The 18746-nt window shown below is 48.7% G+C and overlaps 1 protein-coding gene across 10 annotated transcripts in view; it reads left to right on the top strand.

The window, feature by feature from the left end:
- Nucleotides 1–18746, top strand: part of Dop1b (DOP1 leucine zipper like protein B) — a 94123-nt gene that overhangs the window by 52998 nt on the left and 22379 nt on the right. For 7 of the 10 annotated variants that reach the window (XR_009056806.1, XM_057764016.1, XM_057764009.1 and 4 more), the window contains 8 exons: nucleotides 324–435; nucleotides 1943–2131; nucleotides 4500–4622; nucleotides 5018–5152; nucleotides 8524–8579; nucleotides 10048–10083; nucleotides 10577–10681; nucleotides 10789–10855. Coding sequence is in view for 9 of the 10 variants with exons in the window: in XM_057764016.1 (XP_057619999.1) it covers nucleotides 324–435; nucleotides 1943–2131; nucleotides 4500–4622; nucleotides 5018–5152; nucleotides 8524–8579; nucleotides 10048–10083; nucleotides 10577–10681; nucleotides 10789–10855 (823 nt within the window). In the remaining variant the exon portion in view is untranslated. The remainder of the gene's footprint in view (nucleotides 1–323; nucleotides 436–1942; nucleotides 2132–4499; nucleotides 4623–5017; nucleotides 5153–8523; nucleotides 8580–10047; nucleotides 10084–10576; nucleotides 10682–10788; nucleotides 10856–18746) is intronic. The other 3 variants (XM_057764015.1, XM_057764014.1, XM_057764013.1) reach the window with 1 other exon arrangement.

The raw sequence follows: 18746 nt of genomic DNA, 5'->3' as shown, positions 1-18746 counted from the left end.
ACTGGAGCCTGGTCAAAGTCCCAGTGGCAGCCCTTAAAGAAAACCCAGTCCTTCCGCACCCCTGCAGAAGCCAGCGGCCGGAAGAGCTACACCTTTCACAGTTCAGAGTTTCTAATATTTATTGACCAGCTATTTGTGTGTGCATGCATATGTGTGCAGGTATGTGTGCGTGCATGTGCGTGCGTGTGCTTCAAAGGACAACTCAGGAGTCAGCTCTTCCCTTCTAAGTGGGTTCCAGGAATCAAGCTCAGGTCCTCTGACTGAGAGTCTTGTCATCTCCTCCCGGTTATTTTACTGAACAGTTTCTCATTTCTTCGCCATAGCACGACTGCGAAGAGGGAAAACATTTCTCCGGATTACCCACTCACTCTTCTGGAAGGTCTGACAACCATTAGCCATTTCTGTCTTTTGGAACAGCCCACCCAACACAAAAAGGTACATTTTCTTTCCCCTGAGTTTGAGGCAAATTGCTTGTATTGTTTGTCTTTACTGGGTTGTGACTGTGTCAAGTATATAAGAGTAATAAATGGTCTCTCACATAAGGGCAAATCTCTAGGAATGAAAGTGCCAGGTACCAAAAATATATCTTTTAGATTTGTTTCTTAACCATGAAGAATAATTTCTCAGAGGCATTAAATAAGAAATATATTCCATAAATAAGATGAATAAATATTATATGAAATGTGTTGCTCTATCACCATCCCAATAAAGAACTGCTATCAATTTGGAAAAAAAAGTAATAAATGATGCAAACATCTTATAAATGTATAGAAGATATGCAAATTGAGTGTGAATATATATGAGTTTGAGTGTGTTATGCAAATGTATGTGAGTATGCAAATGTGGACACACACATAGGTATATGTGCACAGGAAACAAACAAGAGCGAGTTCCTTCAGCTGTTGCCCATTGTTCCATCAGCTGGTAATGGGGATAAAATATAAGGCAGATTGCTTGATTTTAAGCTTAGATTGCTGTGTCTGTGTGTGTGTTGCCTGCCTCCATGGCAGATTCATAACCCTGTGTTCGTGCATAGCATATGGAGGCCCTGAGGAAGACTTGGGTGTCTTCCTTTATTGCTCTCTGCTTTTTTGCCACAAGACAGGATCTCTCACTGAAACAGAGCTGTCTGCTTTGGCTAGCCGGTCAGCTAATTGGTGAGCCCCCAGGATCTGCTGGTTTTTCCTTCCCAATACTGAAATTACAGGCATATACAGCTATGTCCAACCCAACTTTTTGTGTGGATGCTCTGGATTTGAACTCAGGTTCTCATGTATGCACAGTGAACTCTGTCCTTACTGAACCATCTCCCTTGTCCTGCACTCACCTTAGTCTGAGTGTTTGGTTGTTGTTTGTTTACCTCCTGATGTGGTGACGCGGTGCTTACGGCATCTCAGGAGGCTGCCCTTCCCTGTCTAGCTAAGTCTTAGGACAAAAGCTGGGCCTGGTGGTGCTTGCCTACAGTGCTACCAGCACTTGTCGGTGGAGGCAAGGGGATCAGGAGTTCAGGGACATCTTTGGCTAAGTAGCAAGTTTGAGACCAGTCTGGACTACATGAGACCCTCTCTTTAAAGCACAAAACAAAACACAGTATTAAAATACACTTACTGTTGATTGATTTGAAAGTCTAAGCCAGTTATAGTGGCCACACCTTTAATCCCAGCACTTCAGAGGCAGAGGCTGGTAGAAGTCTGAGTTCAAGGCCAGCCTGGTCTACGTAGTGAGTTCTAGGACAGCTAGGGCTACATAAATGTAGAGAGACCCTGTCAAAAAAAAAAAAAGTTTATAATTTGCAGTATTGTCTGTCAGCTGTGACTTGGCACATGCAGGGACAGATGTCACTTCCAGGCTACCTCGTGGGTAGTGGCCCTGCCTGAATCCCAGCAGGTGACAGGGAACTTGGTTCGTGCAGTAATTCTCATGCCCACATCTGAACTTTCAGACTGCTACCATCGGTGACCCAATCAACTTGAGAAATGCCAAGAACGCCATTCTGGAAGAGCTGCCTCGAATTGTGAATACCATGGCCCTTATCTGGAATGTTCTCAGAAAGGAGGAAACTCAGAAGAGACCCGTGGATCTCCTGGGAGCCACAAAAGGATCCTCCTCCGTTTACTTTAAAACCACCAAGGTCAGTCACCTCTGGAGTGTGTCGTCTTCACCTGCCTCAGCCTCCCGAGTGCTGTGCTGATTCCGTCTCCGGCTTCCCATCTCCTTTGTCTCCGTAAGCCAGGCATGGCAGCACATGCCTGCATTCTCCATACTCAAAAGAGTAATGTTGCTGCAAGATCTAGTTTGAGGCCAGCTAGATCTACACAGTGAGTTCCAGTCAGGGCTATGTAGCCAGACCTTGTCCCAGTAAACAATGAAAGGAAAATGTGTATGGATGGAAACAGATACAAAAGTCATTAAAAATGCTTAGTAGGATCCACAGTTGAAATGAGAGGCAGAGGTCTCTCCTCAAGGTAAATATTATGGCACATGCCTATAATCTTCAGCATTTGAGAAGTGGAAACTGGGAGACCAGAAGTTCAGGGCTAGCCTCAGCTACAAACTGAGCTAGCAGCCGCCTTTGCCTGAGACCCTTTCTCACAGAAACTGATATTTTCCTTTTTATATAGAACAGAGGAGGGTGAGTGGTTTCAGCCTTTGCTGGAAACTCATTCTTGACAAAACTGAATCCTGATGATTAGACTCGACCCTCACCCGAGTGTCCAAGGAGTCCCCTGAGGCCTGGGCACTCCAGTGTGGGCTGTCGGCGTGCTTTCAAGAGTTGATCTTATTGAACGTATCACCCTCAAAACACTGACTGTGTCAGTTTTCACAGCTCTGTCTCAGAAGGCTCCAGGCACGAGAGCTGGTCTGTGATTATCTGTTACTGTTTGTGTGGCTCAGAACTGTCCAGGCCTTCAGACGCACGCTTATCGGTGCTTGGCGGCACTGGCATCTTAGATGCTCTGATGAACAGGTACACACAGAACGTTCCATCCGCTCCAGAGGTGCTGGTAGAGTACCTGTCATGGCCCTTGCTGCCTTGAAGTCAGAGCAGCTGTGATGGACCTCATGAGACTCTGGGACCCACTAGCATTCCGTGGTGTGGGGGAGGAAGATGCACAGGAGACCCTAAGCATGTGGTGCTCTGCCCCTCCCTGAGGAGGTTTCTCTCCGGTGATATAAGTTACCTGTGTTCCTGTAGGTACCCTCTCACGCATGCTGTAGGCAGCAGCCCCACTGGGGTTGGTGAGACGACTCAGTGCGTAGAAGCGCCTGCCTTTCAGACATGGTGACCTGAGTCTGATCCTCCAGACCCACCCGATGGCCTGATGTCTGAGGGGTGGGGTGTCCTCTGACCTCCACACGTGTGCTATGGCACACAGTTTACTCTCACACATACATATCACACACACAATCATACGCTCACACATCACACGCTAATTATAAATAAAAATCAGAGTTACTGGATTCTTAAAAAAAGGAATAAGCTGGGCATGGTAGTACACACCATTAATCCCAGCACTCAGGAAGTGGAGGCCTGCACACTCACTGTGTGAGCCTCGGTTCTCATCCTGCACACTCACTGTGTAAGCCTTGGTTCCTCGTCCCGCACACTCACTGTGTGAGCCTTGGTTCCCCATCTTGCACACTCACTGTGTGAGCCTCGGTTCCTCGTCCCGCACACTCACTGTGTGAGCCTTGGTTCTTCATCCTGCACACTCACTGTGTGAGCCTTGGTTCCTCATTCTGCACACTCACTGTGTGAGCCTTGGTTCTTCATCCTGCACACTCACTGTGTGAGCCTCAGTTCCTCATTCTGCACACTCACTGTGTGAGCCTCGGTTCCTTATCCTGCACACTCACTGTGTGAGCCTCGGTTCCCCATCCTGCACACTCACTGTGTGAGCCTTGGTTCTTCATCCTGCACACTCACTGTGTGAGCCTCGGTTCCTCATTCTGCACACTCACTGTGTGAGCCTTGGTTCCTCATCCTGTACACTGAGCAGTGAGGACTCAGTGAACTCTGCCCATGGTCCTGGGGCCAACACGACAGAGTTCCTGCCTTCACAGCAGAGGCCAGCAATGAGAGGAGGCAGACAGCATGCTCCGATGGGCCATGGCCTGCCGCTAGCTGCTCTGTGGTGTCAGGGAGGGTGCAGTCCTGGGCACAGTGACAGACCTTAGGCCAGGGTGGGAGGCTGACCAGGGTTAGCTGTTCCTCAGGGACATTTACTGTCTCAAGACCTGTCAAGCACCTCACCTAGCTGTACCCCTCCTTCCTGGCCACTCACTGTGCCTTTTCTCATGTCCCATCTCATATCCAACTCCTGCAAGGGGTGTTTGCCCCTGCTCTGTCCCAGTCCCCTCAGCAGTGAAACACACCGCTGCAGTTCTGAGTCGGTTCTTACCGTAGATGGCAGCTAAGTGTGCATCGGGTGAAGGCCTGAAACCTTTCTGGGAAAACTTCTTATTTGCAGTTAACTTCCTGCTTTTTTGTTTCCCAGATCATAAGACAAAAGATTTTAGACTTGCTGAACCCCTTGACAGCCCATCTCGGGGTTCAGCTGATAGCTGCAGTTGCTACAGTGTGGAGCAGAAAGCAGGCTCGGCGCCACAGCAAGATGAAGGTAAGATGTGAACAGAGAGGGGTTGGCCAGCGGGCCCAGTGCATAAGTGTGCCGTAGCAGCTGTGGAAGGCTGTGTGTTCCATAGCCACTGTGGAAGACGGTGTGTGTGTGTGTGTGTGTGTGTGTGTGTCATAGCCACTGTGGAAGGCTGTGTGTGCCATAGCCACTGTGGAAGGCTGTGTGTTCCATAGCCACTTGGAAGGCGGTGTGTGTGTGCGCCGTAGCCACTGTGGAAGGCTGTGTGTGCCATAGCCACTGTGGAAGGCGGTGTGTGTGTGCGCCGTAGCCGCTGTGGAAGACTGTGTGTGCCTTAGCAGCTGTGAAAGGCTATACTTGTGTTGTTTGATTTTTGTTTCCCCCTATAAGCGTCCAAGGAACTCTTTTCTTCTGGACAGATAGTCCCCGTGGCAAGCGCATCCCAGCACACTCTTGTGGACCTGGTTTGTGCTCTCAGCACCCTGCAGACAGAGGCGGTGCTGCAGCTGGTGAGGGAGGTGGTGAAGAGACCACAGCAGATCAAAGGCGATGAGGTGAGAAGCCCCAGGGAGCAAGCCCAGGATTCTCGGTTGGAATGAAGGCTGTCACTGCTTTGGACGGGGCGTCCAGGGTCTGGTGCTGTAGTTCAGAGGTGAGGTTAGCTGAGGTTAGCTTACCTGTCCCCTGCTGCCACATGCACTGCCTGGTTCTCAACTCTTAGCACCTTCTATGCACCGTGTGGAACAGTTTTTAGAAAGAGGAAGTAGCGCCTGCCTGGGAACTGCACAGCCTGAGAGGTGTGGAGCGCAAACAAGGGCAGAGTGTAAGACAGGCATAGGTCCACCATTCAATAGCCACCTTGGCAGGGGAGGTGCTGGGCTCAGTTTCCATTTGTGTGTGTATTGATGACGAAGGAAGGGGGGAGACTAGGGAAGGACAGGAACATGGGATCAAATGGGTCAGGGAAGGTGGGAGGTCTCAGTGGAGCAGGCAGGAGGGGTCCGAGTATGAGATGAGGCCATCTGGATGAGCTCTCTGGTCGGTGTTCATGGAAGTCAGACCTGACCCTCCCGTAGAGCCTAGGAAATAGAGGTCAGGCTTTCCTGTGGTGCTGCTTCCAAAGGACCACGTGTCCTTGAGAAGGACGAAAGTTGTGGAAGGCACACGCTCAGGGACAGCGAGTGTGTTAATAGTTCTCAGCTCGGATAAGGAAAGGCTCCAGGAAAGCCGGTGAGGAGTGTGCGCAGAGACTGTTCGGGATAAACAGTGGATTCCTCTGGCAACCTTGTGCTTTCTCTGCAGCCACTTGAGCGACACAGCTTCAGCTGGTGTTGATGGCTGTAGCTCTTACAGCACAATGTCAACACCTAGCCGAGAAAGTTTGTCCAGGGCAAGCTGAAAACAGTCAGAATAAGCTTATCCAGACAGTAGGGGAAGGTAGAGACCGTATGAGCTGCAGCACAGAAGGCTTGGAGGATGACCGTAAACCAGCTCTGCTTGAAAGAAATAGGAAAATAGTTTGTCTGAGCCAAAGTGTGAGTGACAGTGGTCCAGGAACACATATTTAAGTTATCCTGAAGGACGTGTCCAACTGTAGGAAAGGTTGCATGAGTGTAGTTCCAGGACAGAAGAAAGTCACGAAGCCAAGCATTTACAGGTTCACTGGTGTGGTCTCCAGTAGGGGCTGCAGGTAGCCGGGACGTCTGTGCTCCAGGGTTCAGATATTGTCTGTGTGAAGTCGCCAGCTCTATGGAACTGGGGCTGTCACAACGGCGAGCCCAAGGCTAGCAGATCAGATGTGCCTGTTGAAGGAACTAAAGATAGCCGGGGACAGCATTCTGGATGTCCTTCTCAGCCAGTGTCCATCTGAGGATGCTGGAGTGGATGAGACCTTCAGTCTCGGGGGGGAGCAGGAGTGAACTGTGAAGCTTGTGAGTTGTACTGGCGAGTTTCTACCTAACCATCTATCGAGTCCTTATCAAGACCTTTTCTAGTCACACACTCGAGTTGCTCACACATGGATTGTAAACTTGAACTGCACACACGCGAACTGCATTCACATGAACTACATGCAGATGGATTGTACACACATGAACTGCACACACATGGATTGCACACTCATGAACTGCAGACACATGGATTGCACACACATGAACTACATGCACATGGATTGCACACACAGATTACATACACGGATTGCACACATGTGAACTGCATGCTCATGAATTTCCCACACACTCATTGCATATACACGAACTATATACATATGAATTGCACACACAGACTGCACACACACGGATTACACACAGTTGAACTGCATGCACATGGATTGGACACACATGGATTACATACACACGGATTGCACACACATGAACTGCAGGCACATGGATTGCACACACATAAATTACATACACACAGATTGCACACATGAGTTGCACACGGAGGTTGTACACACATGAACTACATGCACATGGATTGCACACACATGAACTGCATGCTCATGAATTGTACACACATGCATTGCACACACACGGATTGCACACACTTGAACTGCATGCAGATGAACTGGAAACAGAGTAGACTGAATGTTGTTTCAGTTTGTATTCCAGGTTGGAAAATAATTGGAAGAAAGAAAGGGTTTAGTTAGGGTTTCTGTTGCTCTAAAGAGACACCATGACCATGAACTCCTACAAAGGAAAGCATGGACCTGGGGATGGCTCATGTTTCAGAGGTTTAGTCTGTTGTTGTCATGGCAGGAGCATGGCGGCATGCAGGCAGCCATAGAGCTAGAGAGGTAGCTGAGAGTTCACACACGGTAGGAAGAGACAGGGAGTCCCTGGTTTGCATACTTGAAACCTCAAAGCCTACCCTCAGTGACACACTTCCTCCTAGAAGGCCACACCTCCTAATAGTGCCACTCCCTATGAGCCTATGGGGACCATTTTTTTTTCAGACCACCACAGGATGTCACCCTAAAAATACTTGAGGGGCAGATTACAGAATCAGCCAAGTGCTTAAAGGGCAGAAGTTACAAGGGCACGGATGCCTCCACTGTTCACTGGAGCTCTGCCTCTGGGTCTCCCAAGGTCAGTGGCCAGCTTTCTCCCACTCGTGTCCCTAGATACTAAGGCCACTGAGCCAGAGAGGAGCAGGGATTGAGGACACAGGAGCAGGAGATCTTGGCCAAGTGTATTCAGGAAGTGGTGTCAGGAAATGCCCTTGACGGGCTAGCTCTGCTGCCAGGACACACGGCAGCTAGTAGGACCTCTTTACCTCTTTGTGTTTCTTCAGGTTAGTTGAGAGTTGGTTTCATGTCACTTGGCTACAAAACAGACAGCTTGAGGAAGGAAAGCCATAGGTATCTGGCTCATGGTTCATAAGGCTCCATCCATGATGGTAGGGAAGGCATTGTGAGCTGCTCAGTTCATGGTAGTATCAGGAATGTATGTGGAGACTGTCCATGTCACAGCAGACCAGGAAAAGAGATGGGAGGCCCATCCAGGGGCCACGATGTGACCTTCAAAGGCTTGTCACCTTCACCTTCATCTTCCTTCCCTCCCCAGTGAGAGGTCTGTCTCACCTCCGGAAGGTCCTACAGACTCCTGAATAGCACCTCCCTTTGGGGAACCAGTGTGTAACATGAGTTTGTGGGAGACGGTTTCCCATTCAGACCATAGCAGCTGCAGACCTCCTGAGTTTTCTGTTGAGTTCTCTGACTGTCTCCCTTCCTCCTGGTCTGGGTGACCAGTGTTGCTGCCTTCTCTGCCTTCCTCCCAGCCTGGGTCACTGGTGTTGCCTTCTCTCCCTTGGTCCCGGCCTGGGTCACTGGTGTTGCCTTCTCTGCCTTCCTCCCGGCCTGGGTCACTAGTGTTGCCTTCTCTGCCTTCCTCCCGGCCTGGGTCACTGGTGTTACCTTCCTTTTCAGAAATCGCCCCTGGTGGACATTCCTGTGCTGCAGTTCTGCTATGCCTTCATCCAGAGGTGAGCATCTCCTCCGGCAAGTCTGCACTTCAGGTGCCACCAAGGAGCAGTGTGGCTTGAGTTCAGAGAGATCCTCAGTGCCTTCACTCTTCCCCAGGAAGGGGCGTGGCCTCAGGGTAGGGGCGTGGCCTCAGCATCTGTCCTTTTCTTTCTCTGAGGAGCTGAGCTGACCTTGGATAGTTTGCATCCCTGAAGCTTTTCATGGGGCCTTTGAAGCTGGAAAAGGCTCAGATTGATATGGACTTTAAAGACCCACAGTTAGGAAAGTGAAAAAGGCCCCTTTTAGAAAAAGGAGAAATGGTTTTTAGGGCCTCCTGTGGTTTATGCCCAGTGACTTCTGGTTTGGTTTACTCAGCTGAATTTCTATGTGGACTGAAGCTGGTGTGCAGGGGATTCCCCAGCATGCACAGATCCTTTAGCTGGGCCTCTATTGCTTTATCCTTGGTACAGCTTGGCCAGGGCTGTCTGTGCTGGGATAAGTGAGGGATGGAGGGGCGTACACCTCAGCCAGCCAAATTCCACAGCATCCCTAAACAGCGCCATCATCTGGAAACCATGTGTTTGAAACACATGAGCCTGTCCATTAGAGTTGTAGGGGACGGGGTTCATAGTAAACATGTCTGACAACTCAGTACAGTCTCCTTGGTTCACACTTCTCGGCCATTCCCACTCCTCATAGCCTACATCTGCCCAAAGGTGAACTGAGGGCTGTAGTCCTGGGGTTGATGACAGGTGAACTGAGGGCTGTGGTCCTGCAGTCCCTGGGTTGATGACAGGTGAACTGAGGGCTGTAGTCCTGGGGTTGGTGACAGGTGAACTGAGGGCTGTGGTCCTGCAGTCCCTGGGTTGATGACAGGTGAACTGAGGGCTGTAGTCCTGGGGTTGGTGACAGGTGAACTGAGGGCTGTGGTCCTGGGGTTGATGACAGGTGAACTGAGGGCTGTGGTCCTGGGGTTGATGACAGGTGAACTGAGGGCTGTGGTCCTGCAGTCCCTGGGTTGATGACAGGTGAACTGAGGGCTGTAGTCCTGGGGTTGGTGACAGGTGAACTGAGGGCTGTGGTCCTGCAGTCCCTGGGTTGATGACAGGTGAACTGAGGGCTGTGGTCCTGCAGTCTTGGAGTTGATGACAGGTGAACTGAGGGCTGTAGTCCTGGGGTTGATGACAGGTGAACTGAGGGCTGTGGTCCTGCAGTCTTGGAGTTGATGACAGGTGAACTGAGGGCTGTGGTCCTGCAGTCCCGGGGTTGATGACAGGTGAACTGAGGGCTGTGGTCCTGCAGTCCCGGGGTTGATGATTAAATTCACACTAGTTGTCAGTCTTCACCACGAGTCTTTGCAGTCCTCTGGGCTAGTCAGGCCACTCCTTGGGATGGCAGAGCTGTTGTGATAACAGCTGACCTCGAGGCCTTTGTGCTCTGAGCTGCCCAGCAGATTCAGCTTAGGTTCTTGTCATCCTTCTGCTGCAGAGGAGGAACCACCAAGGGGGAACAAGAGGGAGCCAGGTAGGTGCCAGCGTGTGGACCTGCGGCCCCTGACTGCATCTGAGCTTTGGCGAACTGTGCTAACTGCCTGGCCGTGTAGTGGTGACATCAGCATCCTCGCTGCTTGAGAGCTGCCATTGGCAGCGGTCACTAGCGAGTGTCACCTTCCTTTATGCTACATCCTTACTACCCACGATGCTTGCTGTCCTCAGTGCCGGACAAGCACAGCCAGAGAGGAAAGCTGGCCAGCTGGTTGAGGCTTTTATTTTATGACAGTAAAACCCAGAGTACCCCACATGTCAGCAGCTGAATTCCAGTACTCTACCTGCAGATGCTTGCCGCAGTGCTAAAGCCAAGCTTGCACAGACTGTAAAAAAGTACAGCAGGCAAGCATTGGGCCAGTCAGATGCACTGTTTGCCTATCTGCGTTCTTGCATCTAAAATGTGCTTCTAAGTAAACATGCTTATATTGTCGCACTGAGATTGTTGTTCCCTGCTTCTGCTTTACAAACAGGCTCTCTGTACCAGACTTGCAGGAGAACTTTCCTGCACTCTTGGGCGTCCTGAAGGAGTCTGTGCAGCTGAACCTGGCTCCCCCTGGGTATTTTCTGCTTCTCAGGTATGGCATCTTTACACGCACAGGGACACAGTGTTTCCTATAGAAACACATTTTATTTTATTTTATTTCTGTAACCATCTGACCAGAAGCTGTCTGTCTCCCAACAGCATGCTGAATGACTTTGTGGTGAGAACGCCCAACCTGGAGAGCAAGAAGGATCAAAAAGACCTCCAGGTGTGTCTGTGAGAGTGGAGGTGTGTCTGTGAGAATGGAGGTGTGTCTGTGAGAATGGAGGTGTGTCTGTGAGAATGGAGGTGTGTATGTGAGAATGGAGGTGTGTCTGTGAGAATGGAGGTGTGGATGTGAGAATGTCTGCAAAGGTCGGCCGCCCCGCAGTGCCGCGGTCCTTAGCGCTGCAGAGAAACCATCCACAGACTTGCATGTCAGCCTTGCCTGTCTTCTGAGTCTCCTCTGGTAGTGAGTTCCAGCAGGCTTGTCTGGGGGCTCTCAAAGTTTGTCATGTTAGAACTGCCTTCTGGGCACTGACGTCTGTGAAGCACAGATACTTCTCCAAGGATGCTTTCCTTAAATCCTTCTCTTTGTTCCAATATAAAAGCAATGTGTGTTCATAAGAAAATTCAAAAATACTAGAAACAGTAGAACTCACCCAGATGCAGCTGCTCGTGCCTATAATCCCAGGATTTAAGGGTTGGGAACTGATATGAGGTCCAAGAAATCCCCAGACTCTAGCTCAAAAAAAGAAAAAAAAAGCCATGATACAGTTAAAATATGATTATTCTACAGTTACTAATATTGACTAAGTCCATGGGTATTTGTATTTTTTATCAAAGGCTTCAGTTTAAACACAGATATACAGTATTCCTTGACTCCAAAACCAAATGTTACAGGGAGCCCACCAGAGATGACCACTCAGACACAGGTAGAGCCAGCTTGAAGCCTTTATTCCAATTGGCCAGGGCTACACTCAGGTAGTCAGGACCCAACTGTAGCCTTGAGCATTTAGACCAAGGGGCTTTTAAAGGCAAAAGCCACTTCCTGGTATCTCTCTCTGCAGCTTCAGGGAAAGGTTTTCACCATCAAGCATTTTAATAGGAGCTAAGTTAGCTGGGGCATCTTGGCCCTGGGTCCTAGAATAGAGGTAGGTAATTTACCACAGGATTCTCCACCAAGGAGATCAAATTCTAGTTAAACCTGAACTGGTCTGAGCGAGAACCATGGATAGAGGAGCTCTGCGCGGCCTTGCCCTATTACACTTGCACATAAGATGCTCAAGTCCCCATGTTAGGACAATGTCTGCCAGAACTTTGACATGTCCTCCTGTGTTCTCCCACCCCTCCTCTCCTGCGGGACTGGGGTCAGCCCTGGGGTTTGCACATAGCAGGCGCTAGGGCCGTGCTCTGCAGCCCACCACGCTGCATCCTAGCCCTTGCTTTTCCTCCTCACCATTATTGTTAATCTCAGGTTAATACACAAAGTGATGGGTTTCATCACGGTGTCGTTAGGGTTCGTTCTGGTCCATTCCTCTCCCCCATACTCCCCTCCATCCCCACCACTAGTCAGTCACCCTTCTCTTTTGTACTGTGTGTGCCCCATCATCCTCACCATCGTCTACCTTCCTTAAGTGTAACCCGCCCAGCAGGTCAGTTATTCCAGGGTCCTGAAGAGGCGCTATCTGAAAAAGACATGGACGGGAGACAGGAAGGAGACCAAGCAGAGTTCTTGTCAAGGTCTCACTTTATTAGTGCAATGGTTGTGGCTTATATAGCCCTTGAATGAGGAATTTGGCTTGGGATGGGGGCAGGGGCATGGCAAGGGCAGGAAGGGATCTTGCCGGGACAGCAATGGTCACGAGTCGACACTTGGTCACTAGTCGGTCACGAGTCGACACACCTAGTGTTCTCTATGCAAGCAGAATCGTTCCTTTTGTGATTCCAACCACAAACAATTCTCTAGATAGTTGGGATGTGGGGTGGGTTCCGCTAACAGATAGCTCTCAAGATAGTTGGGTGTGCAGTGGGCTCTGCCAACAAACAGTTCTCAATACAGTTGGGGTGTGGGGTTCTCCGCAAACATCCTCAGGACAATGGTCCCTGCTATACTTTTTGGGAAAATGGCTCCTGACACTTAAGATCTCGTCTACCCCTCTCACAATTCTATTTCTGGTTTCATGACGCACACATACATACATGTACACATAGCATACATACATACATATAGAAAGCTCACCTATAAACATAGTGTACATACATATAGAAAACTCACATGTAGACATAGTACATGCATATAGAAAGCTCACCTATAAACATAGTGTACATACATACATATAAAAAAACTCACAGAGTTTGCTTTCTGAGTCTAGCTTATTTTACTTAACATAATGACTTCCAATTGCATCCATCTTTCTGCAAATGTCATGATTTCACCTTTTCCTTATGAATGCGTAAAAATCCCACTGTTCACACTTCTGTGAAATCCCACTGTACCACACTGTTCTTTATCCATTTGTCTCTTGGTGGACTCTTAATCTAGTTCTCTTTCCTCCTAGCCCCTGGTTTTTGAGAAATGGTCTGCTTGCCTTAGTCCCCCAGAACCTGTGCTACCATGCCTATGACTGTTGTCTCCTTTGTGTTTGTGATGCTTAGAATTAACTAGGACTGCCAGACTATATACCAAATGATTTCAAAATTTTTATTTTGAGACAAGTAGTAGGTTTTCTGTAGCTCAATAGTAGGTTTCTTCATCAAGCCAGGTAAGCAGAATTGAAATAGTAAAAGAACAGGTTTATTCTGAGTAAAGCAACTCCTGGGTGAGTTCTCCAGCCCCCAGGGACCAAGGCCGGAGAAGGGGCAGGAGAAATCACGTGCCTAAAGCAGGGAGCTTACATACCCTGTAGGCAAGGGGTGATGACATGTCCTCCATAAGCGAGGTCTGTGCCTGCTATGCCCAGATCACAGAGTCCCCCAAATCCAACCAGGAGACGGAGTCCTGTAGATAAAAGACTTTATTCCTATTCAAGTTTGAACTCGGACTCTCCACGTGTCCACCTCTCTCAGCTTTCTATAATATCAGAGGTTGGGGTAAGGGATTTCTAAGATTCAAGAACCCTGATTGGCAGATGTTAGTCTTGGGGTGTCCTGCTGAAAAAGCGATGAGTGTGTGCTGGCCGGTGATTCTATCTACAATGGCAGGAACATTAGGAATTTCCTTTGGATGCTCTATTACTGGGTGGTCTCAGTTTGTGATCTTTCTTGGAACCACTTATTGCCTTAGGGTAAACTATTGAGACTCTGGCCCCTATTGAGCTTGTCATGGCTGGGCCCTATGGTGCCCAGTATGGTCTTGGGCTGCTGGCAACTTCAGGGGAGGAGCGGCTGCAGCCACCAAGAATGCGCAACTGGGCTGTTGGTGCCTTTTCTTAGTTGGAGATTCTCTGAGAGGATGGGGTTTGGATGAGGGACAGGTGAGCTTCCTGCTTTCACTTCTTCATTGTGGCTGGAGAGATGGCTCAGTGAATAAGAGCACTGGCTGCTCTTGCATAGGACCCAGGTTCAGTTTCTAGCACCCACATGGCCTCTTACAACTGTCGGTAATGCCAATTCCAGATGATCTGGTGCCCTCTTATGGCCTCTAAAGGTACTGCATACATGCGGCACACAGACATAATTGCAAACAAAATACCCTAAAATAAAAATAAATAAATCTTAAAGCCCTTCATTGGCTTAAATAGGCAACATTTTGTTCCAGTGTTCCAACAGGCAAGCAATGGAAGTTGTTTTTCTAGGTGGAGGAGGATTTGAGAAATCAGTAGGGAAACAAAACAGATTACCACTTATTCTCTGGAAATCGGGAACAGAGGGAAACAACAAAGTCCGGGAATCAGCATTTAGCAGCAGGCTACTCGCCAGAATTCAAGCAGAGAATGATCACCACACCAACTGAAATAGTCCCCTGTGGGGAATCTGTGGGCTACTTCCTGTTTTTCAGGAAAGCATAGTAAAGCTCACCCTGCAGGTTCATGACCTTGCTCTCACCAGAACCCCACCGCTAAGGCTTGGCTGGGAGGCTCACACTAGCCTAAGGAAAACAGTTTTAGACATACTTTAGTTTATGTACAGTTTTGACGAAAACTGTTAGGTTTAGAAAGGCCAGAACAAAAGCCTGGAAATGCATAAGTAGATTTACCTTGGGCCCCTGTGCCCTGCAACCACTGTCTCTGGCAGAGACTAGGGCTCCCTCCCAGCTGTTGGGTCCAGGGGGCGTCGCGCAAAGATGGGACAGACCACCAAATTATGCATAGCTCCAGACCCAGGGAGTTTAACACCCTCTCCTAGCGCCGTGGGCACCCGGCACATGTGTGGTACATAGGCATACGTGCAGGCAAAACGCTCATAGACATAAAGTAAATTTTTAATATAGTCGTGGCTGTGCGCACCTTTAATCCTAGTACCTGGGAAGCAGAGGCAGCCTGATCTCTCTGTGAGTTTGAGGCCAGTCTGGTCTACAAATCCAATTCCAGGACAGCCAGAACTGTTGCACAGAAAAACACTGTCTCAAAAAAACTAAAAAAAAGCCGGGCGGTGGTGGCGCACGCCTTTAATCCCAGCACTCGGGAGGCAGAGGCAGGCGGATCTCTGGGAGTTCGAGGCCAGCCTGGTCTACAAGAGCTAGTTCCAGGACAGGCTCCAAAGCCACAGAGAAACCCTGTCTCGAAAAACCAAAAAAAAAAAAAAAAAAAAAAAAAACTAAAAAAAGAAAAAAATGTAAAAGTTAAGAATTTTCTGTTAAGAGTTTTTTTATATGACCCAGGGTGAAAGCGCTACTTGGATTTTTCAGGAAAGTGCATCACATTTAACGAAAATCAGACAGAAAATGTTTATTATAAGTTCCTTACTAGAATGTAGTGTCTCGTATTTGTTAACCGATCAAGTAGACTTTATAAATGTTATGATGAGCCTGCCAGAGATGACCGTGCAGACACGGAAGTCTTTAATCCAGTGGACTAGAGCTACACTCAGGCAGTCAGGACCCCAGCGGAACCCAGAGCTTTTAGACCAAAAGGCTTTTAAAGACAAAAACCACACCCCGGGAGGTTGGAGATGGCTTGGCAGTTAAGAGCACTGGCTGCTCTTCCAGAGGTCCTGCATTCAATTCCCAGCACCCACTCAGTGGCTCACAGCCGACTATAATGGGATCTGATGCCCTCTTTTGTCATTCGGGCTTTTATGCAAATAGAGTACTCATATGCATAAATAAATAAATCTTAAAAAAAAAAAAAGTCCTGGCATCTTGCTCTGCTGCTGCAGGGGGAGGTTTTCACCAGCAGGCAAGAGCTTGTTAGCTGTGTTAGCTGGGATATCTTAGCCTCCAGTCTAGAGTTGAGCAATTTTCCACAGGGCTTCCCATCAAGGAGCTCAAATTCGAGTTAAGCCTGACATGGCCTCAACAAGAGTACAGGATGGAAGAGCCTCCACATTGTGTTGCCCTGTCATATTAAGTTGGACTTGAATCATAGAGAATTTCAAGAATAGCTGTTTTTTGTTTGTTTGCTTATTCTTAGCTGGGGTCTCTCTGTGTAGCATTTGGTTAGCCTCAGAAACCAGAGAGACCTGCTTGGCTCTGCCTCCCAAGTGCTGGATTGAAGTCATACTTACCACACCCAACTGAGCTGCAACTGTGGGTGTAATAAGCTAAAATAAGATGCATAAGCTGGAGTTGTCTTTGTTTGCAGCAACATCTATAGAGTTCTGGCAAAATCCATAGAATTGGCCGGGAGGTAGTGGCACACACCTTTAATCCTAGCACTCAGGAGACAGAGACAGGTGAATCTCTCTGAGTTTGAGGCCAACCTGGTCTACAGAGCGAGTTCCAGGACAGCCAAAGCTACAGAGAAATCCTATCTTGAAAAACAAACAAAATATAAAAAAAAACAAAAAACAAAATCCATAGAACTGTGAAATGTTTAAACGTGCTACCAGCAGTCAGGTCTGGGCTGGGTGTTTCGGGTCCTGGGTCCAACTCAAGGAACTGGAGTGAGTGCACTGTAGCCCAGGAGAGTTGCAAGGAAGCCCCCATCTGTTGCCAGGGTCAGCCAGCCACTGAGGACAGTGCTCACCAGCCCTGGCTGTTAGGGAACTCCTTCAAGAGCAGGCCAGAGTTTGGTTGTCAAAAGGCCCTACATGGGTGGTTCTCTGTTTTGATTGACAGGCTTGGATTATGTAAGCCTTTGCTCATTTCCCAAGTCCTTCCGCCTGGATGCATCTGATCTTAATCATAACCACACCCAAATATGCACAGGCGGAAGATGGGAAAGGGAGAACCTCCTTGAGATGCTCACGGAGGACACACCGCACGAGTTCAAGCCAGAGCTGCCTTCGCTCTTGTTTCAGGATGTGGTCTACATGTGCTTGAGTAGAAATGGGGCAGTACCTAGGGGCTGACAGTGGGGAGTGACGGTCCTGTTGTTTAAAACAGCACAGTTATTCTGGTGCTGTGGGAGCCCCAGGTTATCAGCAGGTTTTTAGTGCATTGTTCAGAGCCGAAGCTGAGTGGAGGCCCTGTGGCTAAGCCACCCTCTCTGCTCTTGCCTGCCTCATACACACTGAGGGCTGGAGATCTGGCTCAGCTATCGAGAGCGCACACTGCTCTTGCCGATTCCCAGCACCCGCATCAGGTGGCTCACAACCTACTGTATCCAGCCCCAGGGAATCTGGCCCCCTTTTCCGACCTGTGTCAGCATCCGCCCACACAGACACATGTACACCTAAGTAAATTATTAAAAATTGAGAACACACACATGTAAGTGATTACTTTTTAAGTGTGCCTTGCAGTTTAGCTTTTACATGATCACAGAGTGCAGTTAAGAAAATATAGATCTTCAACCCACTATGCTAGATGCAGTCAAACACCCTGAATCTCAGGAGGAAGAGCGAGGCAAAAGATTGGGAGTTCATGGCGGTTCTTGGCGCAGCCAGACAACCTGTTCTGTATGAGACCCTATTGAGAGGTGGGGGGAGGATTTAAAGCCAGTCTTCAAACAGACAGATGCTTAAATATAGTGACTTTTTTAAGATTTAATTTCTCCAAGGAAAGAAATAACAAAACCCACAAGAGCTTTCCTTGCTATATAAAAACCTTTGTTGGTTAATTTAAACCCACTGGTTTTTGTGGCTTGTGTTAAGAGTGGGCCAGTTTTTATCTTTTTGTAATTTCTACTCTGTAACTGTTTTCTCCGCCCTACCCTCCTGTGTGTGCGACTCCTTGAACTTGATGAGGGCTACATGCGTGAGCAGATGGGAAGTTATTGTGAGCATGGACAAGTTAGTGGTGGTTAGAACACAAAGACACTATCTCCTGCCAACCATGACTTTGTTCTGAGCATAAAGTCCTAGATTCTGGGTTTCTATATGTGTGTTGTTCTGTTCTTAGAATATGAATAGTGCCCCCTCTTTATAGCCAGCTTAATTAGATATAAATCATTTCTATAAAACCAGTGGTTTGCGGATCTCCCTGTATAGTTTAGAACTTTTATAATTAGAGAACTCTGGTGACGGCATCTGTGTGCACTGTTGAGCTCTGGTGATGGCATCCGTGTGCACTGTTGAGCTCCGATGACGGCATGCGTGTGCACTGTTGAGCTCCGGTGACGGCATGCGTGTGCACTGTTGAGCTCCGGTGACGGCATGCGTGTGCACTGTTGAGCTCCGGTGACGGCATGCGTGTGCGCTGTTGAGCTCCGGTGACGGCATGCGTGTGCGCTGTTGAGCTCCGGTGACGGCATGCGTGTGCGCTGTTGAGCTCCGGTGACGGCATCCGTGTGCGCTGTTGAGCTCCGGTGACGGCATACGTGTGCGCTGTTGAGCTCTGGTGATGGCATACGTGTGCACTGTTGAATGGCATCCGTGCGCGCTGTTGAGCTCTGGTGACGGCATGCGTGTGCGCTGTTGAGCTCCGGTGACAGTATCCATGTGCACTGTTGATGCTTTTCAAATCTACTGTGAATGTTTTCATGTCCACGTCAGCCTAGGCACAGACAAAGAACAAATAAAGTTATATTTCTTAAGTTTAAAATATCTGATAAGTGTAAATAGCACTTAATAATCCTCTA

The sequence above is a fragment of the Chionomys nivalis genome, chromosome 3 (genome assembly GCF_950005125.1).
Source record: "Chionomys nivalis chromosome 3, mChiNiv1.1, whole genome shotgun sequence".
Taxonomy (NCBI): domain Eukaryota; kingdom Metazoa; phylum Chordata; class Mammalia; order Rodentia; family Cricetidae; genus Chionomys; species Chionomys nivalis.
The sequence above is the reverse complement of the archived record's forward strand: the minus strand, read 5'-3'. Positions and strand labels throughout refer to the sequence as shown.